At 41.8% G+C, this 21,608-nt stretch overlaps 1 protein-coding gene across 3 annotated transcripts in view; it reads right to left on the bottom strand.

The window, feature by feature from the left end:
- The window catches only part of GTF3C1 (general transcription factor IIIC subunit 1), a 2,762,707-nt gene that overhangs the window by 2,600,201 nt on the left and 140,898 nt on the right, over positions 1–21,608 (bottom strand). For all 3 annotated transcript variants that reach the window (XM_086940909.1, XM_086940911.1, XM_086940910.1), the window contains exon 5: positions 19,259–19,355. In XM_086940909.1, the coding sequence (XP_086797035.1) occupies positions 19,259–19,355 (97 nt within the window). The remainder of the gene's footprint in view (positions 1–19,258; positions 19,356–21,608) is intronic.

Raw genomic sequence — 21,608 nt, 5'->3', positions numbered from 1 at the left:
CTAAACTGCTCAGGGACGTTCTCTAGGAGGGGGGGGAGTGGACGCCTGACAGACTGGCACTAGTGAAACTATATTTGCCTACTGACTCAGGCCAGTCCAATTCATCAGTGACTGGCCTGAGACCTCCTTCGACTTTTGTTCCCTATGCCAACACTATGTCAAGTAAGATCCTAGCCTATGAAGCAGTGGTTTGGAGAGATGTACAACTACTCCTCCAGGACAAAACCTTTATTAGGTATAACACTAGCAAATCCGAAAAGGCAGCACTACAGTCGCTATCCACGAACATGAAAGTTGTGATTAAGCCCGCGGATAAGGGCGGGGCAATTGTTGCCCAAGATTTGTCTGCCTATAAATCCGAGATCTTACGCCAATTGCATGATGACTCAAGTTACCAACTACTGAGGGCAGATCCCTCCAAAGCCATCACCCTGGAAATCTTGGAAGTAACCCAGGCAGGCCTTGATCAAGGTTTTTTGTCTGACAATGAATTTCAATTTCTGAATAAAAAACACCCTCGCCAGGCCACTCTATATACCCTACCCAAAATCCACAAAAATATGGAAAACCCCCCCGGATGCCCCATTGTCTCCGGATGTGGTTCCATTCTTGAACCACTGGGGAAATAAATTGACTTTTTCCTCAAGCCTTTGGCTGAGTCTACTCCATCGTACTTACGAGATACAATGCACACGATTAACATCATTGAAAGTGTATCCTACGACCCTTTGCTCCAAAAGTTAGCCACATGTGATGTGGTATCTTTATATACCTGCATTCCACAACTAGAAGCCCTTATGGTGATCACTAGATGTCTTCAGAAACGCCCAGCTCCAGTACAAGTTCTGTCTGAATTTATTGTGGCCCTACTTAAAATAGCGATGACTAAGAACTTTTTCCTATTTGACAACAAATTTTATCTACAGACATCTGGGGTAGCCATGGGTGCTCCGTTTGCTCCAGATGTAGCCATATTATACATGGCAGCTTTTGAGGAGGATTGGACTCTGGATGAGGTACATTGATGACATTCTTTTAATCTGGAATGGCAACCAGGACGACCTAAGCACATGTTTTACATGGTTAAATCAACAATCTGCACATGTGAAGTTTACTTTCCAGTCTCACAATGAAACCATTGATTTCTTGGATGTCACCATTTACCATCAATCAGGATCATTATCTACTAAACTGTATCGAAAACCTGCCGTAAGAAATTCTCTATTGGAATACAATATATACCACCCACTAGCCCTTCGTGACAACCTGCCCTTCGGGCAATTCCTATGAATCCGGAGGAATTGTTTGAGTAAAGAACATTACTTCTCTGAATCAGAGGATCTTTCGAGCCGGTTACAGCAACGAGGATACCCAAGACGTCTGATAAAGAAAGCGCGCAAATGCGCCTGGTTCTATCCAAGGGAAGAATTACTTTCACCTAAAGACAGAAATAATCAACTAGAGAACCGCATTGTTTGCGTAACTACCTTCAATACCAAAAGCAACAAGATAAAACGTATCATCAATCATCATTGGCAATTGATATCAGACGAGGTCCAACAACCTGAGACACCCTTACATGCGTTTAAAAAAGCTAAGAGCATTAAGAACTATGTGGTATGCTCATTTTTACCCCACTAAACCAACCCACCATTAGTTCTATGTGGGACTTACCACCAGTTATTGGCCATTTCAAGTGCGGCCATTGTAAAGCTTGTGACTCCGCAATTCAGACTAAAGAATTTCAGCACCACCATCTTACAATCAAGCTAAAAACTCTGACTAACTGCAACTCTAATAACATCATATATGCCATTGTTTGCCCGTGTCAAAAAATCTACATTGGGCAAACTCAACAAAAGGCAAAAGCGCGGATTCTACAACACATGAGTAGGATCCGTTGTGAGGTACTCGGTGCACCACTCGTGGACCACTTTAAGCTGAAATCTCATCCAGCAGAAAGCCTGAGATGGGTGGTAATTGAAAAGGCAACATTGGGACCACGTGGGGGGATATCTCCGATATCCTCAACACGCGCGCACTCAAATGGATCTATTTTTTTGATTCAATCGACACTGGCCTCAATGAACATGACAGTTCCTTTTCACAACTGGCTACATTGCCTTGAGGTCCCTTCTATCATGATGTAAGGCCCATTATAATGTGACCCCCCCTGTATTGAATTCCGATACCACATTTAATTGTGGCTGTATCAACAGCACTCTTTCGAGACATACCACTTTCTCTGCCTTGTATCAATCAGATTGATTACCATATTATCAGTTTCTTTACCAGTCAAATGGCCTTTACACTCGTGTCTGAGAGGTACGCCATATCCATGTAAATATGTATTGTCTAAGCGTCTGCGTAATTTTTTTACCCCATAGTCCGAATAGGCAACTACATGTCTGCTCTGTCCCTTCTCTGGGGATAGAATATGATATAGCAATTTTGCACAGCAATGACGTTGGTCTTATTGTACTTCATTTAGTGTTTTATAACATGATTTGCACTATTTACATGCTGATGTCATGTATTGTACATGGATGCGGGTGCACACATTATTGATAAGACACTCCCTGTGACCAATTAATACGTTGCCCTCTTTACAAATTTCTTTTATGAATCCATCCAGGTCCTGGTTTGCTGACCCGTTCCGGGCTGCTACGAGCGTTGCAACTAGTTTAAATCACATCCAGTCTTTTTTCGAGCTTTACCCGCCGCCCAGACACCACGTGACACCATTGCTATGGTGATATTACTAACAGGAAACCTGGCTCGCGTCTATGTCCTCGCACGGAGCCTTCCGATTCACTCGGCGTTAGTAGTTTTCCTCTTCCACACCGGGCCATACCTACCTGTCCCCATATCGGTCAACTACTCAACGGTTCCCGTTTTTCCCCATTATAGATAGTATCGTGGATTCATTTCCCGCGTTTCCGAATCTGCAAGGAATACGGCTCAGTAACGGATACGCGTTTACATTGTCTATCGGTAAGCTCCAGCTTTTTGAATCCTTAATGCTCGTACCTTAAATGTGCTGTTTACCACTCGGTACGCCTTGATATTAACCAGTCCGCCTGTTTTATTTTCAGGCGCGGTCCTTCTACAGGCGACGCCGTAAATAATGATCAATTTGATGACACTTAACCACAGGTAAGCCTGCTCCTCCTCAAGCCATCGTGACAGACCTTTATTATCTGGCTGTACACATTTTGTAAAGTATGTGTTCTGTTGCAGACACATCCTAGAGGAAAATCGCTTTCAACAGAACTTTGTTTATCGAGTTCTACCTCGACTAATTCCAGGTACCCTCGCTAGATTACCTATGTGTTTTTTACCTTGACTCAGTGTTTCCCCCACCTAACGTGCCAGTTCTCTGACCCTCACGCTCGGGTCGGTCTCTAATTATGTGAGATTTGGTCTTACTGTGCTACAATATCAATGGGCAATATATCTCATATTTCCATTTGAATGTAGACCAAATTACTCATTAGTATAGTCAATGTTATATATGATACCCTTACTCAATAGGATGAAATTATGATCGTACTGACTCAACAATAATTGATTTAAAATTCTATAAACGAGTGGTTTTTTATCCATCAAATAACGATCTCCTCAGTAATATAGGTCTATCGATGTGATTACTTATAAGGCTGGAATAATACCCCTCGAGTAACATCTTCCTTGTACCCACCTTGATTAGGTTACCTGCCCCCCCCCCCTTTTTTTGGTCCTGATGAAGACCCCGCAGCAAGGGTGCAACCATTCCCTGCATTAATAAGAGGGTCGAAACGTCGACAACTGCTCCTCTCGTGTCAACTTCTCGCCACCATTTTTACATTAATTGTATTCTGTGAAGTATGTTCATCTAATGAAATTTGCCAAAAACTTTGGCTTTTTTGGTTGTGTATTTAACTGCCAATACGGTTTTGCTCGATTGATTGATTTTACCGTCACTTATACCTATCACCTCCTCATCCTCACTTGATCACTACCTCCCTTCCTCCCCGGGGCACTGTATAATCGCCAATACATTTGATAATTTGTTGTGTATATCTACTACACCCCATCCCTTTGTGAATTAAAACATTGTGGATCAATTTGTTTTTTTGACGATTAATTCTTTGAATTGTGTATATTGTTCTTTGTCTACACTGGGACCCTTTCCTCTTAGTACTTATTGAACCCAGGTCCCAGTGACTATGTTTGGGTAAACCCCCTTATACATACACTACTGACCAGGGAGGCCTTGCTGCGCCTTGTTTTGAACACTATTATTTGGCTGCCCAGCTGCAGTGGATAGCCCCCTGGCTCGCGGGTAGGGGTCACAAAGTTAAGGCGACCACGTTGCCACCGCACTCGCTAGAGCAAATAGTCACTCTTTCACCCCGCTGCCAAAGCTGCACAACCAACGCCGCTTCGCTAGCAGTGGCATACAAATGCTATTTTAGGTGCCTATATATCACTAGAACTACTGTCCTTTACGCGCCAGCAATACCATTGGAGGGATCCCCTAGTGGGCCCGGGGTACTCACACCTCTTTCTCTCACGGAATGGTGGGAAGCAGACATACAGACCCTAGGGGGATCTGTACCGAGATGGTGCACTCATACTGTACGAGTCCTTGGTAGCATATGAGGGACTCCCACCGGGGCAATTCCTAACACACTGCTAGCTAGTAGCGATACGGACTGCCAAATGGGGGGGACATAACCACGGAACCAAGTCAACACCTACCATACAGTACTAGCACGATATGGGACAAGGCAAACAGCTTATTCGCTGGTTTGCGGCGTCACTCCGAAACCATGTAGCGATAAGTCAGATAAAGATAAAGAATGGGAAAGGGGAGGAGGAGCTACGTCAGCAAGCAAGATGGCTGCTTAGGCTCCCGGCTCCGCCGACCTCCGTAACCTGCCACGATATCCTGTATATTATGCTGACTTTACGTCTAGTCTCTGTGTGCATGAACTGTTCCGCACTCAGATGGTGAAATCCGGAAACTTTTATCGGCTTGTTTGACGAAGTTCCATCGAGTTGAAGTTTGTGGCCTACTCCAGCGGTGAAGCCGGGCCTGGAGTACTTTCACAGCCGGGCTGTAGTGCAACAACATCGGCCAGGAGAATCGGGCTGGGTCCGGTCGACCGGAGTGGAGGCTTCAATTCAGCCGGAATTTGGCAGCGATCGTTTTCATTGCTATGGGGGGGGGGGGGGGCCGTCCCGCGGACCCGGTTTGCGCCCGCCGGGGTTCGGTGTCTCTGACCTGCGGCCTTAACTGGGTTGACCGTGGCTGCGGACAAAGACTGATCACCCTTCGCATTTGCACGTTCGTGGTCCTATAGGTCCGCCCCAAGGATGCCGGATTCACCCGGGGAAGTGATTGTGACTGATATCGAGCATGAGAATATGGATCGAACGGTGCATGAGCCATCGCTGAGGTCAATACTGGCAGAACTTTGGGCATTTCGCTCACATGTGGATACTTTGTTGAGCAATTTGGACACGCGCCTATCTGAGATGCTCCTGGTGGAACCGGGCCCAGCCTTATTGTTGGAACAGGAATCTGCAGCCATTCATACCGCGGCCATTTTGACTCTATGCGAGAACCCCATGAGGGAACAAGTATTGGAACCATCGGATGGTGCCCTGAGATACGGGGTTCCCGAGGATGTCATGGTATCGCTGAACCTTCCATTACCACCGGCTCTGGAGATATCGTCAGGCATTTCCCTCCCGGAGACTTTTGTTTGTGACTTTCCATTCATTTTGTGGTCATCTTCTCCTTTCCTGGTGACGTTACGACTCCTGTGCAAGACACTTTGGGACTGTTCAACTAGGAGGGAGAGTTTGTCTGCATCTACAGTTCCTATGGACTCACTGCCTGCCGGTAGCCATGGGCTGATTTATGATTACTCTCTTCTTCTTTATTGCTTCTTTGTGTGCCTTTGGGTCTCGCTGGGAGGGGTTCGTGTTCTTGTTCGGAAGGGCCAAGGTTAAGATCGACTGGGTCGGGAAGGGTTGGGCCTGCAACTGTTTGCTCTAAGAGGCTGGGCGGTGTCTCACGGTACCCTCTAATTTCTTCTATATGTTGTTGCCATAAACTTGTCTTTTAGTGATAAGGGGTGGCTGTTTCAGGCGGGGGGTCTATAGGGGCTGGGAGCCCAAATGGATATGCCCTCCTCCATTCTTTCTCCTACCTTTGGGGTTTTAGTTATTAGGGGCGACAGGAACGCTGCTAGTGGGGTTAGGCTGTAGCCATTTGCAGGGGTGCAGGGTGGGGGGCTGGAGGATTTTTTTTATTTTGCCTTTATTTTCTATGGCCTTTCTTTTCTTCTCTCGCTTTTCTTAAAGGATCAATATAGCTACGAATCATTCGGATTCTTATCGTGTGTCTGTATTTCGTGCTTTGGCTCCTATGATATCCTGACTTCTGGGTGGGCAGGCTCCTTAGTACTGGCGCAACGTGGAATGTATATTGTGTGTTCTTTTGTACCGATCTATACGCTCTGGCGCCAATTCTCCATTAGAGTGGTTATTACATGCATATCCTGTTTCTTACCCTGTCCCCGCATTCTGTTTGATTGTATGGCACCTGATCCTCTCTTATAAAATATAAAATGAAACCTTTGTCTCACCCTGGAACCCAGTTGGGCATTCTAATACAAGTTTTATCCTGAATCGCTGCCGGACCTTTGGGTTGTCGGCTGATAAGCTGTGTCATACTGAGATTTTTAATTTGTCTAGCGGTCGGCCCCTGCGGTTATAGGCCCATACTTTTATTTTTACTAAAGGCTACAATAAAGGTCTTCCAAAAAAAAAAAAAAAAATGGGAAAGGATACTTAAAAGTCCAGTGCGTGTACCTAGACATATGAGATTGTCAAATACAATTATTTATTGTCCATAGAGCATATATTACGCCTGCGATGATCGACAGGTATTTCCATGGCACGAATGCGACATGTCCCAGATGTGCCGAACAAGGGCCGAGTTGATACACGTTGTGGAGCTGTTCCAGACTGTACACATATTGGCACACTATCAGCAGGCTGTTACATGTATGCACAGGCCGCGACATACCCTTTGACTGGACTGTATACCTATTGCACCATTTTAGAAGGACCATCGCCAAAAAAGTAACATACCGGTTTCTAAACCTGGGACTGGTAGTCGCTAAGCGCCTTTTAAGTAAGCGGTAGAAGGCGCAATACCCACCACACACACGGGTGTGGCGCTGAAAGGGGGGAAAGGCCTAGCAGCCAAGGGGTTAGAAGTAAACAACATTTATTGTTGATTAATTCAAATCTTACAATATAACGTCATTAAAACAATCAAATAAGAAACATAATTGGCCATCATTTTATACAATTGCATTAAAAGATTTTAGAGTTGCAGTTTAAAACCCAATATTTTTAAAACTGTAAAATGCCAGCAGCTACTGGGCATCAATGGTTATCAAAAAGTTGACAATAATCATCTTTTATTATGTATGCTAAATAGCGCCTCATAAGGAAGAATTCAGTAGCTAAGAAAATGTGCAAAGTATACATTTAATTGGTACATATGTTAGCACATCATGTTATTAGGTTTCCTAAATACATGAACGTTCAATAGAAATACCATGGATCTGTAAATCTACATTATATGTTAATTAAAAGTTCAGTCACTAGCAGTAAATTCAAACCAAAACGGCATCAAGAAAGTCTAGCCACGCGCTTCAGGAACTTTGCAAAAATACTGTTTAACTATGTACCAGATGTTTTAAAGCATCCTATCACCGATTGTCTACACATACAAATTCCCCACTTGTTAAAAGGTAGCTTAGTAGGCCCCTTCTTTCTTCCAGTAGTGCAGGGAAAAGACAGGTTACGTGAATTTGATTTTCCTCTCAAATTTTGCACAGTCTGCAACATATCATTTTTGCCTCCCATAGCCAAGGTATTGCATGAGCAGGGCCTGCCAAATTGTGCTCTAATAAAATAGTTTATTACCTGCATTGACCAACCTGTCTCTAAGTAGGGCTGTGATTTAAGAATTGTATATTAGTTCAGTATCACCCAGGCAAGTGATCTGTATCCAGGGGACTCTATCTTTCAACATTGAGATTTTTTTCATTAAACCATTGATTACTTTTTTAAAGGACTATGGGGTAGAGAAATTTCTCAGAGTGCGAGATGACAACTCATCTATTGTAGACTCTAGATACTTCCAGGATGAAGAGATCGTTAACATTTGTATGAACTTCTTGCCAACAAATTTGGCTTAGATGGTTTGAAGTGTTTGATTTTTTTCTGTGCCAAACTAGAATATAAGTTCCTTTCCTTCAGATAGTTTTATTTAATAATCCAAATTCTAGCCTTGATTGGGCAAGGTAGGCATTGCAGAGGAGACTGACAAGAGATCAAAAATGTTTTAACAATTATTGTGTTTAAGGCTTCCGAGTCTCTACCACGCAGTGCCTCGCTTCCATAAGAGATGCTTGGTAGTAATTTTGCAATTATTATCTCCCATTATTTAACAATGGGAGATAACTTGGACTGCTTAGTGCCCTCTGCAGTGTGCAAAATGCTAGAAGTAGAGTGTTGCCTTTCCTCAGCATGTCCAGCTTATACTGCTTATCAAACAGCACTTCATGGTATCTGTATGCTTTTGATAATGTATGTATCTTGTATGTGTAATTCTTGATATGAATTGTGTATAATAATTGTTTATATATATATATATATATATATATATATATATATATATATATATATATATATATATATATATATATATATATATATATATATATATATTACCTACTGGCGGTCGCCAGTAGGTAGTTATAGTTAGGATTTTTTTCAATGTTAAATCTCAAAATTCTATTTGGAATAACTTTGGCACCGGTTGACGAATCTGCCTGAAAATCTCCTGAAAATGGCCTCGTCGAGCTCCGGTTCTTCCTTGGAAGTTTGGGGGGGATACGTCAAGCGGGGGCCGAGATAAAAGGGGGGTCCCAAAACGCGTTTTCCCCATGTTAATTTCCATAGGGCGGTCGATTTCACTTTTAGCCCGAACGGCTGAATGGATTTCCACCAAACTTGGCAAAATTGTAGGGACTGGTAGCCCGATGTGCCTTTGCTATGTCTCAAGATATGTGCTGCAGTGGATTTTGAGTAATTTAGGTTCAAAAAAATATATATATCTATAGGCGCTCTCCGGTGCGCGCACCGGAGAGCGCTCCAGGCGCGCCACGCGACTTGCGCGCAGAAAGCTGATTGGCTCTCAGTTGTCTGTAAACATTCTAAACAGTCCGGAGCGGCCGCCATCTTGTGTCTCGGTAGGATCGAGACACGAGAGGTGGGCAAAACAAAGAGGGAAATGGCCATAAGGGGGCAGGGTAGACCCCCCCCTTGACCCCCTAGGTTTGATGTGGGGGCTATAAAAGGGCCCCGCGGGGCATTTAAAATATATATATTTTTTTTCGTTTTGCGCGGGGGAAGCGCCTGGTACGGGCACCGGGGAGCGCACCGTGGAGCGCACCAGGTAGAAAAGAGAATGGCAGAGTTTTAAAATTTAAGTCATTTTATATAAATGGGAGGTAGTTCTGAAAAGAACTGTTTTTTTATTCTTTTTGTTGTTTTATATTTTTTTTCGGAGTTTTGAAACTTTTTTTGCATTTTTTTGGTTTTTATGAACATTTTTTGTTTTTTTTGTATTTTTTAAGGAGAGAAACAAAAACCAAGCATTTCAAAAGGGCTCAACAGGAGAAAAAAAAAAAGGGCAACAAATTAATATTTCCTTTGGCACTTGTGGTTTTCCCAAGCACGATTAATAAGAGTGATGCATTGCTCACCATAGCAAATCGTTTGACCACAAAATTTACAAACCATTTTAAAATTTGAAAAGTTGGTTTGTATGATGGAGCATGTCTCCCTAACTTCCGGTCCTGATGGGGTGGGAACAGTAGTTTTGGAGGTTCTGGCAGAAGATTGTACAGGGTTTTTGGCTAGTTCCCTGACCTCTGCCCTAGAATAGTTGTTGGGATGTTTTCTAACCATATGCCTAATCATTGTGTGGTTGCCGAAGGAGTACTTCTTGTTGGGATTCCCCCTTGACATCTCCTGATGACAGATAAGGCAGGTTGCTTTAGGTGCATTCACTTTTTTTTTGTCACTCGGGATAGAAAAAAATTGCCAAATGATGTGCTCTTTTGGTTTGTATGTTATGTTGTCCTCTGGGACGAATCTACTGTCCTCTTCGTCCTCATCCTCCTCCTGTTCTGGATCTCCACCACTGTGAAGTTGAGGAGGTCCTTGTGGTGGTGGTGGTGGTGGTGGTGGTGGTGGTCCAGAAGATCCAGCAGCTGCAGCTAATGTAGCCATTTTCGACAGATATAAGTACAGGTCTTCCTCTCTCAAAGCAAAAAGGTAGAATAAGGAAAAAAGGTGGGGGCTTTCCTCATTTGAAAAAAAAAATATCATGAACCAATGAGAAGTGTTAATTTTAGGTCACATGACTAGGGGTTTTATCATTATGAAACAAAAACTGTTGTTATGAACCAATCAAAAGTGTTATTTTTAGGGCACATGACCCGACGCGCTTACGCTACGCGCCCCGGGGCGTGCCCGGGGGCGTGCTCCGGGTCGCGTAGCGTAAGCGCGTCGGTGCGCTTACGTCGTGCGTTTCACGCATACGCGGCTACGCGATACGTCACGATCATGTTTTCGTTCGCGATATTGGCGCTCACGGGACGCTCCCCTGAGCGCGCCCTGGGGCGCTTTTCAGAAATACGCTCTTCGGGGCGCTCCCCGGGGCGCGCTCCCCCAAAAAATTAAAAACAAAAAATGGGATAATTGTAGGGACAGGTAGCCCTATTCTGAAGTGGTTTGTAAAAAAATTAACTTTAGAAAAATATGTATTGTGCTACAATGGGCTTAATATATGTTAGAGCCAAAATGTAGCCCAAATGTAGCCCAAAGTAGCCCAATGTAGCCCAAAGATGGCCACCAGAGACCAAAAATTGTAAATGTAGCCCAAATTTCAACTAGATGTAGCCCAACTGTAGCCCAATGACAGAATGTACCAGAGTGTTAAAAAGAACAACTAGAGTGCTAACAGTCTTATTTATAAAGTGAAACTTAGTTAGGAATTAGCATTAAAAAAACCTATGAAATTCACTGAAAAAACCATAGGTTTCAAACCAGTTATAGTTAGGAATTAGCATTTAAAAAACCTATGAAATTCACTGAAAAAACCATGGGTTTCACACCGGTTATAGTTAGGAATTAGCATTTAAAAACCTATTAAATTCACTGAAAAAAACATAGGTTTCACACCAGTTATAGTTAGCTGGAAATTTTACTGATATAAAACCATTGAAATTCCCACGTTATAGTTAGTCGGACTCACTATAACTTGCGCGTGCAATGCACTGCTGATGACATCACATATTACATCACTCATGACATGGTCAGTGACATCACTCATGACATCACTGATGACACCATCCAGTGAATATGTGTCTTTCTGAAAAATAAATATTAGTGAGTTATGTTTAAATATTTAAATACATATATTAGTGTTTCACTTTGTGTATAAGTGGCTACATGTGTTGATAAGTAGCTACATGCGTATGTATATGGGTTATTTGATATTTTTATTAGTATCAGTATGAGTGTCTATATGGTTTGGTGGGGGTATTACTTAGCACATAGATGCATGAGTGACTGACTCTTTGTATGTGTTTTGAAGACAGCATATGTACAGGACTGTATGGGTGGATGAGTGTCTATATGTGTTTGTTAGTGAGTGAATGACTGTCTCACTAGTGTCTTTATCAGTAACTACATATGTTTTAATCTAGTATATATATAAGTGAGTATATGTGAGAGTAAGAGATTGTAAGATTTCCTGTTTAAATAAGTATGTGTTTCTATAAGTGATTGTTTAAGAGAATAAATGTGTAATTTTCAATAGAAGTAAGGTGGAAGTGTGTGTATAACTCTATATTCAAATAAATGGTTGTTCAATAGTTTATTTGCACGTGTGAATATGTGTGTGAGTAACTTTTGGATGAATGTCGGTGTGTAACAGGATGTATAGGTGTATCTCTTCATATGATCAGTGAGTATATGTATGAGTGACTATATAGAACTGTTGGTGAATGAGTGGATGTGTATATAGATAGTGGAAGTACAGAATTGCTTGTTGTAACTGATATAGGTATGTCCATTTTTAAAAAATTTCAGTTTCTATTTTTGAATATGTCTCTCAAGGGTTACTTTACACTGAGAGGAGGTCTGTCACTGTGTCACAAGGATGGTGTCATCAGTGATGTCACTGACCATGTCATGAGTGATGTAATATGTGATGTCATCAGCAGTGCATTGCACGCGCAAGTTATAGTGAGTCCGACTAACTATAACGTGGGAATTTCAATGGTTTTATATCAGTAAAATTTCCAGCTAACTATAACTGGTGTGAAACCTATGGTTTTTTCAGTGAATTTAATAGGTTTTTAAATGCTAATTCCTAACTATAACCGGTGTGAAACCCATGGTTTTTTCAGTGAATATATATATATATATATATATATATATATATATATATATATATATATACATATACACACACACACACACACACACACACACACACACACACACACACACACACACACACACACACACACACACACACACACACACACACACACACTCACTCATCAGGTCTGCTTAAGAAATGTATGTATTACTTATGACTATATTATATATAGATAGATTTCTTTGCTTAACATATATATAGGTCACTGCATAGTCTCCAAATCATTGGATGAGATGCTAATGGTTCTCTGTCTTACTAGTTTATCACAATATGGAAATATCAACTATTTTATCTACATCTTGCTTCACTATTGAAATATTTGAAATATATATAAATTTAAGAAAAACGCAAATTAGCTTAAAGTACAGCAACACTCGAAAGTCGGAGTTTATTAAATACAACTTAAATCTTGATATATTATCTTCCTTATACATGTGTACCCTCAATATACGTATGTATCTACATTCATTACTTTACTCCTACTGTAAAAATACTTTGACTCCAATGCACTGCCCTATGTTTCACCTTATACCTCTCGATATATCCACTCCCCCCAATGACTCATCTAAAATCTAATTCTACTATGATCTCCAAAATAACCCTTTCTAAACTCTTCCTTCATATTTTCCTCCTTTGACTCATCCCAAAACTTATTTTGCAACTATGATCTCCATAATCCATTTCTAGAGATTCTTCCCTCCCCGATCTCTCCATTCACTCATCCCAAACCTCATCCCAGTACTATATCTCAAAAACGTTCTAGACTCTTCCCTCTGTCATCCTTTTCAATTCAACTAACAGATTTGCATGCCCCCAGCTCAATTTGATCCATATTTCCCTATACTAATCCTTTTTGGGTTCTGGAGTAGCATGATACTCGCCAAAAGGCGCTTCGCCACCTCATCAGGGGTAGTAAGCGGTACATAAATACAATTACAAGTGTGTTAGTCTGTGAATGGATTATTTCTACAGTTTGTTTAGAAGTTGCCTTGGTCTCTGCCGCACAGTCCATGACAGCTGTTGGCACTGAGAAAAAGGCACCTAATATAATGCAATGGAAGTGCTCCCTAGGCAGACTAAACCCAATACTGAATTAGCAGCAAGATTGTAAAAATGAACTACTTCAGGCTTCTTTTGTTGACACCAAAAGTTTGGGCTAAAGCAGTCACTCAACAGTTACAGGCATAGCAATCAAGAGTGCTTTGTTAACGCAGCATAGGATCAACAGGAATGTCACACTCATTGCTCAAAACACCTTAAAGGCTAAATGTAAAGGCTGTTGAACAGGAGGCTGGGAGTAGAAAAAACCTATTTGTAGACAATAAATTCTGGAATGTGACACCACAATACCAACTCAAAACAGAGCGCTATGATCCAGCGGGGCAACATCTGGTAACAACCTTGGAATTTCTGGGCCTACGGCTCCTTAATGTGAGAACTCCAGGCGATAACCCGGCACAGTATACCCATATGGGAGGGTCGACAACATCAAGACTCGACTATACAGCAGTTTCACTTCCATTATTGCCCTTTGTTCAGCAATTTTCAATTGAATTCACATCAAAAAGTGATCATTCATACCAGCATTTTTACTTCAATCTAAAGTGCTTAAACATCGTAACACTAAGACATTCGTAGAAAGTTCGTTTTCAACTAACCTGAAACGATTGAATTGGACAACAGACAATATTGTAGACCTTCCGGTAAAAGTACAGGGAATAAAAATCGGAAGGGAAACAACTACAGGTAACCAGATTAAAAAAAATGAGAGAGCTTCAGTGAAGAGTTAACAATCATGTCCGCTTCTCATTAAAAAAACACGGGCCTCAACTCACAATATTGCACTTCCGAAAAGTCTGGTTAAACTCAAACTAGAAATAAGGAAAAATGCAAGAGCACTAAAAAAGATAACTACGACATCCAAAGACGGGGTCCAAAGACAGAATCTCAAGAAAAAATATAAAAAGGCAATGTGCGAATACAAAAGAACTCGGAAGGATGTGGGCAAAACTACTCTGCATGGCAAAGAACACCAACTCAAGTGCATCTTGGAGAATCATCAATGGACTAAACCATCCCGCAAACCCAACATCAAACGCCCAAGAAGCAGACTGGGTTGTACTATTAATAAAGAGATTTACAGACGTAACACCTCCAAAATATCTAGAATGGGGGCAGAGAACGCAATACCCCTCCAAGGAATGCTTTGAACAACAAATTAACAAGAAGAAGGCCACACAAAGAACAAATAGCTCCCTAACCTGTGGCCGACATGTAACGCCCTGCACAGACGTAGCATACCCGAATGAAGAATGCAGAATGCAGTGCAGCTTAACCCCCAGATATGGGTCTACGGTCAACATTGTACTATCTGGAAGAGGCACACACAGCGGAGAGCAATGCAACAGCAGACACGCTCGGACACCCAGGCTTCAGTGAGGAAGACCTAAGAAGAATACTTAGGAAGAGCCGTGGCAGTGGAGCTCCAGGCCCAAACGGCATCCCCACAATAGTTGTTAATCTGACCCGGATTTCAGGCGTGGAAGACTTAAAAAAAACTATTTGATGAAGTAGAGTGAAAATCAAATTCCATCAAGCTGGCAAGGCTCAATAATTTCACCTCTTCAAAGCAGGAGACAGAACATCTCCAGCAAACTACAGACTGAGAGCTCTCCTGGATGTAGATGGGAAGTATTATGCATCATTACTCCTTGAAGATTTGATTAGCTGGTCCGATAGCACAAAAAGAATCCCGCCAAATCAAACAGGCTTCAGGAAAGGGAGCGGGACAATGACGAACATCTTATCACTCTCACTGTTAGCCGACAAATATATACAAAGGAAACAGCAGTTGCATCTCTGTTTCATCGACCTAAAGGCGGCCTTCGACAGTGTAGACCGAAATATCCTATGGGGGAAATTGCGCAGCTGGAATATTCCGGACAAAACACTCACAGGAATACTGCTCCTATACTCCAACACATGGATGGAAGTAAAACTGGGGGACAGAGCACAGCTATCAAGAAAGATCAAAATCAGCAAAGGGCTCAACCACGTCTGTGTACTGGCCCCCCCATCTCTTCAATCTTTTTATGGCAGACCTCGCGCCAAGGCTCAACAAGATTACATCCTATCCACCCAAATTAGGCACCTTATCTCTAACCCATCTATCTTACGCGGACGACGTCGTACTGATGAGTCTAGCCAAGATCGGCCTTCAAAGGTCCCTTGAGGGATTTGCGGAATTTATAACCAATAACAACTTGGAGATAAACACCACAAAAAGCATAACGATACTCATCACCATACGACAGACAGTCAATCAACATACTCAATTGGAGGGAAAAAAGATAGAAGCAGTGCCTAATTATAAGTACTTGGGCTTTTATTTTGACAATCGGCACAATCACCAGCAGCAAAAAGCCTACATCTCCCAGAGAGCAAAAGCTTTATCGTTCGCCTTTAGGCCCCAAACAAAAAAGCTCAAGGGGCCATCATACACACCCCTACTGGCAACAATAAAAGCCAAAGTGCTTCCTAGGCTATCATATGGCAACACACAGCCCTCTACGGGAAAGACGTGGACCTGCTGAACAAAGTACAGATGACATCTATAAATCAGTCTTCCAAATTGATGAGGGTGCTTCACCAGCGCAGACCAGATTAGAATTTGGAGTACTAAATGAAACGCTGGAAAGGAAGTATGCAACTATCAAGCATTGGTACAGTTATAAACCGAATACAGCAGCAGGGGTGTGGAATTTAATAAAATATCTACTTGTCCATGGGGCAAGTTGCTTCTTAAATCTACTTGTCCTATAACAAAATCCACATGTCCCTTTGGTTCCATGTAGTGCGCGACAAATTATGGCATTATATAAGAGCTCTGATATAGTCTCTCTTGATTATGCCAGGGCTCCTACCATAGTAGTGTTTGAATACTTGCAGTCCCGTTATGTTGCCACGTTTCAGCAGATCTACATATTGGGGCTGAAGGTAGTGGTAAGCAATAGTTCCAGGGTTAGAATGCCATTTTGAGTCTGTGCAAACCTACTAACGTGCATGTTTTAAGTGTTTTCAACAACTCTCTAATCTTTTCCCATACTGACCAATGTTGGAAATTTACTCCTGACAATGACAGATGTAAACCTTCTTCCAGAGTTGGAAACAAGTGGTTGGAGGGAAAGTGAACTTCAAACACTTAGATTTTCACATGAGCAAATCTACACATGCATATTTGCTCATGCTAAAATGCAGTTCACAAATATTTTCTAGGAGTACTATTTCTTGATCTACTTCTGTAAATGTTTGGTAATTCACGAGAGCCATATAGCTGCACTTAATGAAAGGACATATACCATGGGTGCCCTTTTGAGACTTTCTTTAATAATTGGGCCCCTAATTTGGTCTGGTGTTGACCATGACCATTAGCTTTTATTAAAAGTCTGTCTCTCTCTCTCTGTATTGGCTGGCTTCACTGTGAGTGACAGCATTCTGCTTTTTCAGATGGAGCATATCCGCACACAAAGTAAGTTTGTTCAGTGCGAGTAACTACTGTGGCAGTGTTTGCTTTTTGAGACCAAAAACAATTTTTGCTTTTGCCAATGTTTGTTATAATGGTGAGGGCCGGGCAGCTCCCACACCAATAAAGGTTTACAAAAACCATGCCAAAACAAGTCACATTAACAAAACTGAAAAGCTGCCCACAAATTTCAGACCCACTGGCTTTGCCAATGCTTGTTTATTTGTGTTTCCCATAATCTTATTGGAACTGGTTACACTGATTCTCCATTATGAATATTTTTGGGAAATACTAGCATGCATCAAAAACATGTTACTAAATGATGCTGCAAAGAAATGGTACCAGACATTTTACAGTAGTTTAGCAAAATGTTTTTTTCCTGCTTTCATTTTTTTTAAAAGAACATTTTATTTTGAAATCAAAGTATCATCAATCTTGCTTTCAAGCTTCTTCAAATATTTGCATCAAATCAGAGAGCATCCTGGGAGGATTATACATAGTCTAATATTGCTAAACCTTAAAAACGTGTGTGCACGTTTTTATACTGGAAGCACTGTCAGTAGTGCAGTTAGTGCTTACAAGATTTACTTTGAAAGCTCACCCTAATAATAAAGGTTTTTAACTATTGAACCATAGATACAAGTTTGAACAGCATATACATATGAACAAAAAGATTACCTTACCTGCAGACTGTGCCCTTCCCTGATCCATAATATGGTACTGCAAACTGGCAGCTAAAGGGTTTGCGCTGCAGGGGTAGGCCTACTTGTCCCAAGGACAAAATACACATGAACACTTGTTGCCCTTGACCCCAAACAATATGTCCTGGGCGTCGGGCTATAGGAATTCCACATCCCTGCAGCAGCCTCAGAAATTAACAAGGCCTTGTGAGACAAAATAAAAAAATGACGCAAAGTCCCCATACAATCAATTCCTAAATAAAGCCTTAACAGACACTTGCACAAGAGACCTCTGGGAAACCAATCTTCCCTACCCGGCCTTTAAGCCAGCCATAAATAAAATTGGCAAAATTCCATTCGCTTCTAGCTGACAAAACCACTTTCAGCGCGAGAAAACTTGCTTGGATGGAAATATCCAAATATAAATCACTCACTCCAGCTCCGTATTTAACAATTACATTTCCGGTCCACAGATAACTACAGCTACGTTTGGGAAAATTTCCATCTACCATTGACCAGCCAAACTGGGTCCATGACGGATCCAAAGACTGCAGACTATGTGGGAGTAGCAAGGAGAACTTCATCCATCTTGTCTGCATTTGTCCGAATTTATCCCATGCATGAGGCATCTTTCTAAAAAAAAGCCATGAGCTCCAGAGGTATAAGAACGGGCAGATCGGCGATCATGGCAACCCTAAATCCAACTGACACTCCATTTAATTGCCTACTAATAAAGTTCCTTCTGGCTCATACATATGCACTGAAATGTAACCCTGTGCCCTGCCTTGAAAAGGGAAAAAGGATGGCTGAATTTGCAGTAGAGGGCTCTCCCAAATATAACAGAACATTAGAACATTGGGAGGAACACTTTATATGGCCGAACAAATGCTTTTGATCAGCTCTAAAATTGTACATTGTTTATGTTAAAATGACTAAATTAAAAAAACATACTTGCACTGGAAACGGAAAGTTAATGACTCAGAGACACAGAATGTAGATAAACACAAAGAGTTTTATTTGTAGTGCTTGATTTTACAAAATGTATTGTTATGGTTTTAATTAACTGAAACAAACTTTCTACTACTACTATTTGGAAATGCCTTAATGGAGAAATCACAGAATGCAATCAGAAGCTCCCAGTGATGCTTTGGTGTCCTTTTGCAATAAAGGTTGCTGGTTCCGGTCTCTGTCCCCCAACAAAATCATAATTAACAATTTAATATTAGGATTCATACAGCTAATTTTGTGTGAAAACACAAGTGGTCAAATTCCTATATTAATCAAAAGCATTTATCAATCATCATGATTAACATCAAAACCCAAGTTAAAATTTCAACCACCATTATTTAAAGTCAACAACTGCTAAAATCTTATTACGTGATAGTGCAATGTCCTTTTGCCACTGGATATCTCAACACAAATTTAACATGCTAGCCAAGAATATATAAGAATTTCCATCCTCACCAATTTTTCCCTCAGGTTCAGCAAAGTTTCAGTTTGGTTTCTTCTGGTTTTAAGAATAGCAGACATTTTTTCCATTAGAATATCATATTTACTTCGCCTAGAGGGAGTAGATGAGGAATACTGTTTACTTTCACCTACAGAAAATCTTGAAATACACAACATACCATTGTTGTTTAACTAAACATACCTTTAAAAAAATACAAGGTTCATGACAAGACAACAATACAAGGCACACAATGATCTAATTATATATATATTTTTGACTCATTTACAACACTACTAATGCTAAGCATAGGATAGATAAACTGCTAAAACAATACTATTATCAGGTGGGTCAATCAATCAGGGAATTATAAGAGCACTACTCAACCGGGAGGGTCTCAAGACACGGGGGTAGGGGGTGACAGCAGTTCCGTTCAGTCAAATAGCTAAATCTTTAGCACCTTTCTGAAGATGTATAGGGAGGGGCGAATATCAATTCAATTAAGAAAACAATGTATGAATCCATGTTTTTGAAACAATTATTCTGGAGATCATAATAAATCCAGACTGTTTGGGCTGTGGGTGAACTGCCAGCCCAAGCTTACCCAGCACCAGGAGGCGCCACATCACCATGTAATTATAAGCGCCAGCCAAAGCCCACAGTGAGGGACAACTGCTGCTGGTCGAACCACGGGGAGACTGCAAGCCCCACCCCCGCCTGCCTAGCCCCAGGAGGCGTTGACTCTGTAGTTTGTCAGGGTAACCGGGAAACAGTAACCCGTGGCCTACCCATCGCCAGGATGCGCCTCATCACCATGCGCTTATAAGTGCCAGCAAAAGCCCGCAGCAAGGGCCATGCCAGGCAAAGCCCAAACCATGCCCGGAGGAGGCTGGGCAAGGCCGCCACCCTAACGTCCACATTTCGAACGTAGCCAGTACTGTGTACAGTGGTATTTTAATTGGTCTATAAGGATTAGTTACTTACCTGTAATCCTAGTTCTCTTCCAGGGGTATCCTCATCAAAGTCATAAGCATTAGAATATTCCCGCCTATGTGCGGGACCCCGGAAACACTATATTATATGTGCCCCACATATAAATACACATATATATATAAATAATATATATATAAAAAACAAGCAATAGCAGCCAAATCACATTAGAGCTGAAATATGCTGTGAAGAATTTCCACCATACATGAATAATAAGCATTAGAAACAGGAGAAAACACCAAGTTTGTTTCGGAATTGTTTTAATGCTCAGAAAGCAGTAGAAATTCTCAGAACTCACTGGAAGCATAGGAAGCTCCCAGGCTGCATTGCAAACACACAGTGTAACCAGACTGAAAAGCTAACCTGTAGCTAAATAACAAAAAACTGACACTGTGCCTTTAAGGCACTCATGACCCCCTGAATCCCATCATGCCTCAGGAGTGGCAGTTAGGCAGTTCTTTTCGGAGACTGAAAACCAAACCCAATAACACTTAGGTCAACAATATCTCCATATGAACGAGTATCCTTTGCCCGGGGAGGCGGGAGGGTTGCTTATGACTTTGATGAGGATACCCCTGGAAGAGAACTAGGATTACAGGTAAGTAACTAATACTTCTCTTCCAGGGGATCCTCATCAATAGTCATAAGCATTAGAATAGAATAGCGAGCCTCTCCTCATCTCTGCGGGCAAAGGAAAGATAAGACAGAAATCTCATCAATAAGCTCGAGTAGACAAAATAGACTACCCAAACAGATTCCTCAAAGAGGCTTGCCCTACTTGAGTGTCAGTCCTGGAATCAGAGTCGAGGCAGTAATGCCTCGTAAAAGTATGCACTGATTTCCAGGTCGCGGCCTTGCATATTTCTGACATGGGAACGTCATGCAAGAAAGCCACTGTAGCCGCCTTCCCTCTAGTGGAATGCGCTTTCGGAGACATCAGCAAAGGTTTCCCTGCAAGTTGATAGGCCAACTTAATGCAAGAGACAATCCACCTGGAAATGGACCTCTTTGCCGCTGGAAAACCAGTTCTCATTGCACCATAGTTCACAAACAGTTGGTCCGTTTTCCTAATCCCTTTAGTCATTTCCAAATAAAACTTCAGCACTCTTTTAAGATCTAAGGAGTGAAGTGACCGCTCAGCCGGGGTCGTCGGATTTGGAAAAAAGGAAGGGAGGGAAATAGACTGATTTATATGAAAATCAGATATGACTTTAGGCAAGAAAGAAGGGTGAGCCCTTAGAACTACCCTGTTATGGTGGAATACCGTATAAGGTTCCTTTGCACAGAGCGCCTGTATCTCACTGACCCTGTGTGCAGAGGTAATGGCCACCAAAAAAGCTGCCTTCCAAGAGATGTTGTAAGGAAGCCTTGTGGATG

Source organism: Lissotriton vulgaris, chromosome 10 (assembly GCF_964263255.1).
Source record: "Lissotriton vulgaris chromosome 10, aLisVul1.2, whole genome shotgun sequence".
Lineage (NCBI taxonomy): Eukaryota > Metazoa > Chordata > Amphibia > Caudata > Salamandridae > Lissotriton > Lissotriton vulgaris.
The sequence above is the reverse complement of the archived record's forward strand: the minus strand, read 5'-3'. Positions and strand labels throughout refer to the sequence as shown.